Source organism: Nyctibius grandis, chromosome 2, assembly GCF_013368605.1.
Source record: "Nyctibius grandis isolate bNycGra1 chromosome 2, bNycGra1.pri, whole genome shotgun sequence".
NCBI lineage: Eukaryota > Metazoa > Chordata > Aves > Nyctibiiformes > Nyctibiidae > Nyctibius > Nyctibius grandis.
Genome location: NC_090659.1, coordinates 122903538 through 122917164, shown reverse-complemented (window position 1 = coordinate 122917164; position 13627 = coordinate 122903538). Strand labels below are relative to the sequence as shown.

At 41.5% G+C, this 13627-nt stretch overlaps 1 protein-coding gene across 3 annotated transcripts in view; it reads right to left on the bottom strand.

Annotated features, from left to right (window-relative positions):
• The window catches only part of TENM4 (teneurin transmembrane protein 4), a 359290-nt gene that overhangs the window by 89109 nt on the left and 256554 nt on the right, over positions 1–13627 (bottom strand). For all 3 annotated transcript variants that reach the window (XM_068395558.1, XM_068395560.1, XM_068395561.1), the window contains one exon: positions 5918–6134. In XM_068395558.1, coding sequence (XP_068251659.1) covers positions 5918–6134 — 217 coding nt within the window. The remainder of the gene's footprint in view (positions 1–5917; positions 6135–13627) is intronic.

Here is a 13627-nt window from a genome sequence, read left to right as displayed (position 1 = left end):
AGATACAAGAGAATGCATCAGCATCTGTACTATAGTTTAGACTCCTAAAACCAAATGTGGACTCAGCATCTGTGTAATACGGGAGGTACTTAACTCATTGGGAGTTTTGTTTTTCTGGTTGGGATTTTTGAAGGCTTGAGTTTTGCTTTCTGCACACTCTAAGAGCTCCAGGGTACACAGGTATCACCTGAGACCTTTTACTCCCAGGTACAGGATGGTGCAACATTTATATCGGCTGCCTTGCTTGATCCTGGAAGCATGACCAATCACATCAGGAAGATCCTACTCAAGAGTTTGTGCTTGGTAATAAATATCCAATGTTTTTAAATATTTGTTAAAAACTGCACCCTAGTTTCTCTAATGACTGTAGGCAGGACTTCCTTCTACTGCCACTTGTGAAAGGGGAATATAACGACATTATGATTACACTATGTTATGGAAAGAAACATAAAAATGCATAGGAACTTTGCTTTCATAGAGTCCTGTGGGTACAAATTCCATAAAGTGGAAGTAAGCTGCATATATTGTGTTAGTATATTATATGGAAAAAATGCCATGTTCAACTCAAAATCACTTTATGCTGAAATAATGCCATACTATATAATTTAAAATCAAAAAATAATGGAATAATTACCAAAATAAAAAACACTAAGTCTTTGAAAATTCCTCATTATTCTCTTATATTTCAAAAAGCTATGATATGTAGCTAATAAGTAATTCATTTAAGCAGAAAGCAACAAAAGCAGAATGATGCCTTTGGAAGACAGTAATATGGGGAAGGAGAGGGTTTGAAGAAATGCTGTGTTAGCTTGGTTTAAAATATGGAAAAATAAGACCCCGTTCCCATCAATGTGGGTATCGTGCTGTGCCATGAGCGCTCACTCTCAGGAGTGCTGGATGGTGTCTAATGACACAGTCTTAAACAGATGCAGCATTTATCTTTCAAAGCTGTCCTAAACCGTGGAGCTGCTCTGCTCCATGACTGCATCGCCTCCGGGGTGCCTGCAGTTCAGTGGGTGCATCCGACCTGTGGCATTTCACTGCCAGCCCAACGGAACTGCGTCCTGCTGGAGCTGGGCCAAAGCCATGGGCTGGACCAGCCAACTCAGGAAAAATCATCAGCAGAAAGCCACACCTGGTGAGTTTGGGTTTTTTGACTTCTAACTTGGTCTTCAGCTAGAAAAGAAGCACTTCTTACTTCGCTGTATCAAAATCACACTTTTCTTGAGGGAAAAGTACAGAAAAGACAGAGCACTTTGGTTTCCCTGTGAAGGAACCTCAGGAAGATCTGCTGGGGTGAACCCATAGCCTCCTAGGTGTGGGAAGAAATGGATGAAAGGAAAAGAGAAGGTGCTTTGAACATCTTCTTTCAACGGTACTAAGATATCTTCGAAATCACTCAGAACTGAGCCAGATGAACTACCAAAACATTTTGAAAGCCATTTTGATTCTCTCCTATTCTCTTAGTTGTTCTTTGGCCGTGATCAATACTCACAATTTTGGTTTTAGTGGGATCGATACAGTTTAACTCCAACAATAAAAACCATCCATTTATTTATTTATAGTAAAATAGTTCACACATGCATTTATCGCATACCTGTCTATCTTAGCATCTAACAGTGCTTGTGTAACCCTCCCTAAGTGGATCAGTAAGGCACATTGTACAGCCTGGCTCAGGGGGACACAGGGAGGTGGAGTGACATATTTACAGATACCTTGTCACTCTCTAGTGGAAAAAGAAATGTGCAAATTTAATTCTGATCAGAATTTTAAACTATGAAAACTTATTACTGTTTGTACTTAGGCTACTGACCTGAGGGCAATAAGGGACTACTCTTGCAGCTGATACCTAATTCTGCTCTCTGATGTGTCTTTATAACTCAGCTGGTTATTTCTAGCTGCCCATGTAATTGTGATGGGTTAATACTGCTGTCAGCAAGTAGATATATACAACCTGTCGCCCAAAAATGGGGTATAAAACACATCTACTTAAAAATCACCTCATTTTTTTTCAAATATTCTTTACAAAAAATGCCAATTCTGCACATGTTTTTCTGAGGTACTTTAATCCTATGCCAACATTTCACATAAAAGACCCCGTGGATCAGGACTTCAGCATGTTCTTGCAATTTCTGACACTGTCCCTCAAGAGAGAACAAATATATCAGGTGTCCTACTTGAAAGTCAACAACTTGACACCATTGCATCTTGTGCTGCTCCTTATGGTGATGGACATCTAAGAATGGCTTAAAAATACAAAGCAAACAGCAAGAGTAAGTGGTTTCAAAATCAATACAAGAATGATCAAGTAGCAGAAGAGTACTTGTTATCTGCTCATCAAAATGATGCGAAAAGACATTCTGTGCATTCAGAATTTAATTTAGCTGCTTGCTTTATCATCATAAACACTCATTTCAATATGGGCAATGATTATTTTTTCTTCCCAAACATGAATAAAATATAATTGCTGGTATTTTGGAGGAGACAAGGTCTTTACCTTTATCCATCAGAGTAATTTATCATTGTCTTTCTTTTTCTTCTGCAGTGGTGAGAGAGCTTGTCAGCTCAGCTTGTTCTTAAAAAGCTGGAGTGTAATTCAATAATAAATTCACTCAAAGGCTAGCTGTCACGAAGCATTCATTTATTTGTATCCATTAGGTGATCTGCACTGCTGTTCTCTCTAAAGGGTAGCTAAGTTGCTTTTCTGAAGCCCAAGAAATATATTGCATTGATATTTAGTCATCTCCTTCGCACTGCTGCCACAAATGCACTGTGGTTCCCCTAGGGGTGATAATCAGCCAACTATGACCTGGTAAAGCCTTGAGGAGGAGGCTGTGGTTCCTGACCTGAATGATGAGTGTGTCTGTGACACAGGTGTCCCTGCAGGACATCAGACACGCAGGACACAGGGGTCCACGTCACCTCTGTGTTGCCTGCTTATGGGGGACTGCTCACAGCAAGTGGCATGGATCCAACTCCAGTCTACCTCATGAGGATGATGGCACTGGGACAGAAAGATGTAGGATGTCCCATGCCCAGCACTCTACAGTCCTGATCTACACCAAGAAGGAGATGACTTCATGAATCACAGCTGCAGCAACAGAGGGGAGAGGGTTGTCCTAAGGCAGGATGCTTGAGCCCTCCACCAGAACAAAAAGATTTCCTGCCCTCCCTCCTGTTGGACAAGCTATTGAGTCAGGAATTAGAAGGAGAGATGAAAATGGTTCATCTTGCCCCCAGCTGCTGCTGTGATCTTCATGGAGACACTGAGCAGTTCCACAGATAAGAGGGATATTATCACCTGTCTGTTGTAAAAGCAACCGGGTGAGATTCAACAGCGAGAATGCTACTGAAGAAAGGGCATATCCACACATGCAAATACAGTCAGTCTCATTTGTCGAGACTAATTGGGTCCCAGACAGTCCCAGCCCACTCTCTTCCACGGAGAAGTCACTGTCTGACCACTGCTGAAGCGCTGCCATCTCCAGAGTGACCAGAGACAGCTGTGGAGAGGTTCAGCTTTCTAGGTGATGAAAACAGACAACTGAAACTACAAAGAGAAGCCGAGTAAGCAGAAAACACTTGCAATGGTTGAGTTTATCCAGATCTATAGGATCTTTAAGAACGAATAGGAACGCAAGATGTCTTTTAGCATCCCAAAATAGTAATGGCATTTTTAGCAACCCAACAGACCGATAAGTATGGACCGTGTGCTATGGTGCTGTCTCAGGGGAAAATATACCTTATGTTGAGGTCCTTCACTGTTATTTGCAACCGCTCTTGTATGAGTCCAGATATCCAGCTTGAGAGACATATCTGTAGACCATATTTAGTGATACACACCCTGTGCTGATATTTTAAGAGTGGCAACCTCATAAATCATCATTATCTCTGTATAATTCTTCGTGTTAACTTAAATGGAACAAGGAGCCCCATTTATTAGTTCCACTGCAGTTAATGAAAAGCAATCATTAAAACCCTTCCTATTGATTTGAATCTTTGCATTATCTCGCTCCAGTAATCTATATGCCAGACAAACATTTCTGCTAGCAGGTGCTCCTTTTGAATCCCGAATCTTTCTTTAGCAGGATGTCTACAGCTGGTTAGTAATTCCTTCCTACATAGAGATCTATCATCAGATCTATGAAATGCATGTAACTCCTGTAGGAGTTTATGCGACCCTAAATGACACAGTCTTTCTGCTGGTCCTCTGCTGGCACTCCCAGAAGCAAATTCACTGTATCAATGAGAAATTCCCTTTTTATTTTCCCCCACCTCTGTGTGCTGCTGAATGCAAGCAGCCTTTAAAGAGAAGTTGCAATTCTTTTTTATCACACATGTATGAAGACTCCTATAGTTCTTTAGTTGTATGGAAAAGTTCATTAAACACAGACATGTGTCTACCAAAACTCTCTACCTATCAGAACAGATAGACATGGATCTGACACCAGAATCTGTGGAAATGCTTCTGACTGTGAGCTCAGCTAAAGAATTACAACCCTAAATATATCAGAAAAACGAAATTGTGAGTATAATCTATTTTATATTTTGAGGCCTGACTTTACAACAACAAATCACAACAACTGACAGCAGAGAATTCACTGTGCTAACATTTAGTCCAGAGCCTGGACTGTTCAGTATCCAGAACCTGCAATCTTCAGAATGCTGACAAAGTACAACAGTGTTTGGCCTTAATCTGAATCACTGTTGTCAGCTTTCTTGGACTCTGAAGGGCTTGGCAGCAAGATAAATCAGGGAAACTATCACATCAGGCCAATTCCCTGACACTGGTGTGCTTCTAAGTGGTTCATGTCTGAGGTCAGCCTGTAGACCACCAGAGATGGCCATGCATGGGAGGTGGTACCCATGGGATGCTGGCAATGTCCCCTCATGGAAGAGCATTAGGTCAGACCCAGAAGGGCCTGAGAGGCCTGCTGAGGTGCAAGTGCTGAAGCTAATACCTGCACAAACACGACAGATGTATATTTTCAGTGCCAACCTATTCACTGCAGTGTGTGGGAAAGCTGAAAGCAAGCAGTTAATGACTGGGTGGAATTCAACGGAGTCCAAACCTAAGTGTTGAGAACCACCTGCTGGCTCAGGGTCACCACTTCTGAAAGGTAACATTCAGGGCACACACTGAATGATCTAAGAATCTGACACCCCAGGGTATGTATTATGGTGTCCTGCTATAAGCACATGATTTTAAAGGGATGACCTCCCTGACAGCCAGGTATGTACTTAAACAAACGGCTGAGATGCAGTCACAGAAGTGAACTGTGTCAGACTTCCTTGCCAGTTCCTGTTTCTTGATGATGATTGTAGTGATAAAGAATGTCTCAGTATTAAAACCAATCTATATTCAACTTGATTGTTTACATCGGAAATCACTCTAATCGCCCTCCCTAGACTGCAAGATTTTCTTCAGTTCTTTTGAGGCCTGTAATAGTCACAGATGGAACTTCCCGTGTTTCAGTTTGTGCCTGTTGCCCCTTGTCCTGTTGCTGAGCATCACTGAGAAGATAGATTGTAAATATCATTCTAGTTTCTCTCTCTTTTGGCTCTGTCAACGCAAGAAGTTCTGCCATCGGTGTTTAGTAGATAATTCTGGAAAATGACAGTCACTTGGACTAGGAGAGCCCTGATGAACGAATGGTTTTCACTCCTTAAAATAAGAGAATGCAGGAAAGATGCAACTACCCATGTGTGTTGGGAGAGAAGCATCTTGTCTTACTGGCTGGCAGCACATTGCAGATGAGGAGACAGTCAGTAGAATTACATCAGCCACAAAATTCTTCAGATACCTACTTCCCTTAGACAGTTTCCATGTTCTGCATCTTGCTGCCATTCCACGTTTTACCATGGCCAAGTGGCTCATGCTTCACCTTTTACTGAATCAAAACCAAAATTCACTTACCCTCCTTCAAAGGGATTGTCTCCTGGGATGACGTGGGTGCTGTCCTTGCCAATCAGGAACTTGATCCGATCATAGAATGAATGCAAGCTCTGCTGGGAGATAGGGGCTTGTGTCTCCTGGATGATATCCAATGGGTCCGGGGATCCCAGGCACAGCGCATTGATGTGGCACAGTGGCTGCAAGCAGCAGTCTGGGTCCATGCAATCCACCAGGCCATCTGCAGAAGGGTGAGGAAGATTTTAGAGCAACAGTAACATGGAGTATTGTAGACTTCAGAGTGCAAGAACTCTTTCCAATGAACACAACAGAGAAATGTGCATAAAGTAAGGTATGTTTCCTTAAAGCCCCGATAAAGAACCTCAAATATGCATTAATATGTGTATATATATGAAAACATACACATACATGGGATAAGCCATTTCACATCTCAGTCACTCAGATAACTTTAGAGCCCCAGGTGGTGGGTTTTTTTTCTGTGCACATACTAATGGCTTTTGTACAGGGGTCCTGTTGTCTGTACAAACCACAGGCACATTGCATCATACTGAAGCTATGAGGGTGGCTTTTAGCAGGACCAAATAGTGAAGAAAGTCATGGCATCTCCCATGGCAACAGAGAGATCTGTGCATGTGACCCACTAAAGATTCTGGTTAGAGAGATGAGAAAGGAGATTTTGCTGGGAAGGTTTGGTCTCTTTTGGCCTTTGTCACATTTATACCATGCAGACACAGAAGAAACAGATGACCTCAAACTCTCAGGATATAAATCTTGTACTTTCAGCACCACTAAATTAATAATAGCAACAATAATAGCAGTGGACACACATGAGAAAAGCTTGCCAAGCATGCCCTAGTAAAATGAGGGTTTGCATACCTGTCAAGTCAACAAACGCACAGACAGTACCACTTCCCCTCCCACCACCATAGCAGCATTCCCCTGTTCATTTTGAGATCCCACTGTTCATTGAAAACAGCTCAGTAAAAAGCAGTGACAGAAGAGGAAATACAAAAAAAAAAGCTCAGAAGAGGTTTGATGAAGCATCACATTTAGAAATAAAAGTTGTTAGCATGTAGTAGAGATGGATCTTTAAATCAGATAAAGGAACTGGCTGTTTTTGTTCTGAGGTAATGGGATATGGACCCCTTCACTTCCAACTCATCAGTTTAAGCAAGACACTTTGATAGTGAATGAAAATTGTTACCATGTGATGGCTGCTCAAAGATCTATGCGAAATGAGCAGTTGGTATCAGAGTAGTTGCTGGGAGCTCTATATATCAGAGAAACCACCTTCACAGCTAGCATCCTACTGATGATTTCAGCATAAAGGCAAGAAATAAATGTGCTTGGAGAGCAAAACTGTCCTGAGAGGTAGGTCTCTCCTGAAGTGGGATGAGATTTGGAGTTGTCAGGATAATGTATCTTTTATCTCAAAGAAACAGTAAATTAAAACAAGTCAGTTTGCCACTATTACAGATCGTGAGTTTCAGTTTCACCCCAGTTATACCAGTATGAATTAGAAGTCCCTTCACTAATGTTATTGGCATTGCTTTGAATTTAGTGTAATATAAGTAGGATGAGAATCTGATCTGTTATTATTTCTGTAGCACTTAACAACGGCTTACACATCATGGCCTAGGATTCTGTTTAGATAAACCTGTGCCGTTCTCGGAAGATTTTAGTGCCATAAAACATCACTGGCAACATCATTTCATGCGGTTACCCGTAGAGAGAAAACTGAACAAAAAGCCTGTTCAGCGTTTCCAGAGCTTCCAGTCTACGTGTGGGTCAAAGTGCCATGAATATCTGCTCCATGTAGACATGCACACACACACACAACGAGTCATTTTCACAAGCGCTCTGCACCTGCCATTAATGATAATGGCAGCAGCGTTAGATTAGCAAAAGTGTTTTTGAAAATCCCATCCATTATCCTTAGCTCTGTCTGTTCTGATATCTCTACATCTTTATAACTCCTTGCAAAATTGCCACAAAAATTTATCAGCTCGGGCACAAATCCTGCCCATCTGCCTTTTCTCTTGATGACTAGTGATAATGAAAAAGAACTAATTACTTTTATTTGGCCATTAAAAAAATTACTTGCTGCAGAAGATTAGGCCAGTAGGATTCTGGAAGGTCAAATCTCAGATGGAGTTTGAGAGACCATCCACAGGATAAAGATCTGCAGAGATGTAATATACTTATCCATAGCTACCTAACAGAAAAAAAAAAAAAAGATGGAAAAGAAAAAACAAACCAGCCCTGTTACTACAGTTGACTACAGTTTCCAGCAAGATAAAATGTTGTCATTTTTCTCCCACACATTAATAATGTTTTCTAAGGTTACAGATACTCTGCTGAGAGGATGGCAAACCAGCTGTGCCATACCTCTTCATTACCCTGTCTTTATTCCAGGCATCAGAAATGTGTTTTGGGACCTGAAGCTGCAAGACAGAAAGGAAATGTTGTCTTTGCAGGGAACAGTAGATAAATGTTTGAAGAACAGATGTACAGTGTGGTGTTTTGTACAGGTGGGAATGCCAGGCACTCATCTGCAGATAAGCCTTTCAACTAATGTGTTTCAGGTCTGTATGGAATAAGTTGGGGGTAATTACACCAGAGAGGCTTGTCACTGACATCTTAAAGCCATTAGCATCCTCAAGAGCTGAAATGGGGGTTTACCTACTCAATTATCTCTAACGTCAACAGCAGTCTCAGGGCAAAGCGTTTCTTTAGCTTAGAAAATGTAAAGGCCATTTTTGACCACGATGCAGAACAGCAAGAGTTAAGCTACAAACCAGATCATAAATACTGATGTCTCCACCTAAACATTTTTTTCTTGTGTTTTTTTTTTAATTGTATGGTCCACAAGTGAACCAGTGTGCCCTACGGTGAATTGTAAGGAGATATAATGAAATTGTACACAGCTATGACTTCTCATGCCCTGAGATCTCTCACTGGCTCCATCAGAAGAATGAGGATAAAGTGGTGTTTGCAAGAAGTTCCTTACCCATGAAGAGCAAGGTGTTCAGGGAGCTGCATGGATTAATAAAAAATAAAATCAGAGCAAAATAGAACTCATGCTTTAATGGTCCAAATAGACAAAAACAAACGTGGGAAGCCACCAGCAGCAGCAAAGGAAAATATAGCAAGGTATGATCTCACAAAACAATATGAAGTCATAATACAAAACAGCTTTGAAATTTATGAAACATAAAGGTGAATTTTCCTTAGAACTGACTGCAAAATTTTCAGAGAGAGGTAACAAAAAGAGGTGAACGTGGGACTAGTGGCTTCTGCACCTCAAGTTTTGCAGCAGCAAAGCCACAGAGACCCATGATCTGTGTGTGGATACCTAACTCCAGTAGCTACCAGAGCACAGATATGCAGCACGGTAAATTCTCAGTTATGGCCATGTTTATACAGCTCTTTGTTTTAAAAAGTGCCAGCTCCCTTATTCTACATATAGCCATAATATGACCATGGCACTTCAGACCAGAGAACAAATGTTACTGAATTATCTCCATGCAAGGTTGAAAGTCTTGCATAGAGGGATTACAGTAATTCATGTGCTTTAAGGTCAGAGAGGCTTCTACAATCAGCTTGTCTGACCTGTTATTTGAACAGGCTGTTCATGTTTTTTTCCCCCCCCAGAACTGAATTAAAGTCTATCTTTTAGAAAGATATCTCATATATCAAAGACAGCTGATTACAGTGATTCCACCACTTCCTCCGGTAAGCTATTCAAATGCTTAATTACTGCCAGGAAACTGCATCTTATTTCAAGGTTGAATTTGTCTAACTCTAATATCCCACCTCTGAACTTGTTTTGCCTTTGTCTGCAAGGTTACCAATATTTCCTCCTGCCCTGCATGCTCACACGTCTTCTCCAAGTGCAAGTCCCTCCAAACAGAGCAACAATCCATTCCAAACCTTTTCTCTGAACAGCTGAGGAAGATTACACTTCCCACCGCAAGGTTTATTCTCCAGCTGCTGAATTTTTTGTGTCTGTGGCATCCTTTGATCTCTTTCCAGTAATTTCACACCTTTTTTTTTGTGTGGGCACCAACAGTGGACACAGAACTGTGGCAGCAATATTGGGTACAGAAGAGAGACCACTTCCCAACTTCTGGATTTTTATACTTCTAAGGTTCACAGTAGCCTTTCAGCAATAGCCTTGCACTGAGAACTCATGTTGAGACAATTATCTCCAGTGACCTCTAAATCCTGTTCTGAGTCACTGCTTTTCAAGAGTCTCCCAACCCGTAAGTATAACATGCTCCTTTGTTCCCAGGGGTATTATCTTGCATTTCGCTGCATTAAGACACATTTTGTTTGATTGTGACCTTGTAGCGATGTGAGTCAGATCACTCTGTATCAAAACGATCTGGGTATGCTATTTACCACCATATCAAGCTTTAGGTGACCTGAAGATTTTACCAGGAGTGATTTAAACTACATTCTAAGACAATGATGGAAATGCTGAATAGTGTTGGATACAACAACCAGTTCCAAGGGATCCCTTCAGAAACAGCTTCAATAATGGATGTTTTTCAATTAACAAATTAATTCCGAGATCTGCCACTGAGCCAGATTTTAAGCTATCTCTTGTATTCCTTATTATTTCCATGTAATAAGAGTTTTTACATCTTTGGGACGTTTTATGCATCCTATATAGACACACGTGCCCTTTTGGCAGTCCTGCCAGAAATAAAACTCTTTTGTCACACCTTCTTTGTATAAAGCCATTAAATAAACACCTTTTGCAATCTCAGAGTTACCATGGGGTGAATCAAATCACTGCCTTTGTGAAAAGGGAGCCATTGGCAAGACATTCCCACATCTGGTAAATAATGTGATCAATGTTTTGCATCTTTCACTAAGGCTCATATAATCATAGAATAAGTAAGACTGGATGAGGCCTCTGGAGGTCATCTTGTGAGGTAGGGCTCTACCTCATTCCCTTCAGAGACGGACAGACATGAAGAAGAATGAAATGGGCTCAGCAGAAAACCTTCCTTTTCTGCCATTGAGGACAAAGCAGCTCCAATTTATTCAGCTAACATAATTTTTTAGGGGACGAAGTCCACTTTGATCAGATAATTTGCACTCTGTATATCACTATACAGTGAGTTTTACTTTGGGATTACTGCATCTAGCTTGTATCTTGTGGGTGGAGTTGGAGTACTGTTTTTAGAAAGATGGTCTCTCTCATTTTAAAGTCTGCAAATCCACCAATCCTGTTAGTGAGCTCTTCAAAACTAGATGATCTTTCGAGGTCCCTTTCAATCCCTAACATTCTGTGATTCTGTGATTCTGTGTGAAAACACTACCTTAGACTGTAAACTCTCTGGGAGCAGAGACTGTCTTTTTATTTTCTGGTCACAAAACATCTGTTCCAGTCCCAAAGGGCTCTGAAGTGCCAGCACAACCCAATGAAATAACCACAATTCTCATTAAAAGATTTGTATCTGCAATGTATTTTCAGCCTGTTCTCCATGCGGGCATTGCTTCATGGAAGGGACTAAACTCTAAAGCTATGTGTGCCTTCTTGGAGCAGAACCTCGGCCTAACAAGCATGACACTTGCTTAATACCAGCTGGAAAATACCTGATATTAACCGAATTTAAACACCCTCACTGTAGCAACTGGAACAGCTACCTTAGATAATGTCAATAGATCTGGATGTTGACCTTACTCAGGAGTTTCATGAGACACTCAATATCATAACTGCCTTCTACAAACGGTCACCTGGATGCCAAATTTAAGATGACCTAAAATTACTTGGCTTTCAAACACTGCTTGTGACCCATCACTTTCTGAAAATCGTGCCCTTTATGATGTGTAAATAGCACGCAAAAAATTACAGCCACCCAAACCAACCAGAAGTTTTGAAGATCTGGAGCTACTGGGGTCATTGTGGAGGACTAAGCTGTGTCCTGCTTACTCTGCCCATCAGACCTTCAGGTGGGCTGGAGGATGATCATATCTCATGCTCTCTGCTATTTACCACACAAGGAGTTGCAGGATCCAAGCCAAAAGTAATTTTCTTCTCAAGAAAACAACAAATAAACTGAACCTGTTCCAGGTGTGTTATGATAGAAACAAAGCTGGTATGGCAAGCACCACATCTGCCAGGTGGTTGGCTAAATGGGACATGCTCCTTCCCTCCTGAGCACACAGGAAGGGGCAGGCATTGAGTAACTAAAGTGGTTTTTGGCTGTCTTCCTTACATGTAAGCCTTCACGTCCAGACTCTCTGGCTTCCCTGGAAGCCTCCTTAGCTAGGAATGGATTAATATTCTAAGGCACACGACCAACCATTCACTGATAGGAAAAACAGTGTGCCTGTTGAACACCACTGCTTATGAGGAGAGGCAGATCTTTTGGCTTACTTCTAAACTATGATGAGATGAACTATGATACTCCCTCCCGAGAACAAAAACTAATTGTCACGTTGACAGCCCCTACTATCGTGCAAAATAATTACTCTCCAGCAGCAATGGGGTTACTGTTCCTGCATGCCTTGGGTTGCTGATGCACTTGCTGGTTGCAAAGTTCTCACAAGTGCCACGGCAGTCTCATTCATCTTTCAAGCCTCATCATGCAGTCTAGCTTCCAAGTTCCTTACCCACCACCACGCAGTGCCAACAAGGTGTCAAGGATTAGAGGTTTGTACAGAAGCATAGGGCTGGTTTTGAGAGACTGCTTCTGCAGTAAACAAGATCAGCTGAAAGCTAATAAAATTTCAAATTAGCTGTGACTTCTCATGGCCCCACAATTGTGTTGGCTGATTTAATGGGCAGCGTCTTAGCTCACTGAGATTGAATAATTGAACATTTCTACAGAGTTATGGATGCTGCAACAAAAATCCATCATGCTAACATCAACAATAGAATGCAAATAACCTTCAGCCAGAGGTGATATTATGTGTTTAAGCAGACTCTGACAGGTGCTGTATGTCAAGTGTCGGGCTGGAACAGGCAGGCCACAGGTAGGGATGGACCTCTTTGTAGGCAGAGAGCATCCTGTGGACCGTGATGTGCATTGGGAGCCCCAGACACACAGGCAGTCAGGAGATGAGCCTTATTAGGGTAAATCTGGGAGAGCATACATGACAAACTCAAGGATTGCTTCTGCTGAAGATCATGAGACTTTTTGCCACCAACTGCAGTGGGAAGAGACTCTGTGAAAAACTGTACTAGGCAAAGCAAAACTAGAAAGAAAAATAACAATAAAAACCCATTGTCTTTCAGAAGTATTGTCATTGCCAATGAAAGCATAAAATGCGCTGATCATACAAGCAATTGCATCTCTCACCTCATCCAGTTCTTATCTTTCACTTTCCTTTCTGTGTCATTCACCAGGCAACATTATCACTTTTTGTGGGGACACTGTCTGTCTTGTATGACTGGGAGAGTTTGGATGGGGAAGGTTTAAAATGCAGATGCTCAAAGGTAAACCTAACAAAGTGTTAGTCTTACCCTTGAGCAAATCAGATTTTACCCTTCCAGCTCTAGTCTAAACTCTGGTAAAACAGAGACTAAAGGAATGGCTCAGTACTTCTGCACAAAACACAAGTTATTGTTCATGTAAATGCTTGTGCTGATGAAGGTTTACAGCAGTAATGTTCTGCCCTGAGTTGAGGACTGACACTCAGTTTACTTCAATTGGATTTGGGGAATAAGTAGGTTTTACTCCAGCGCTTTGCAGA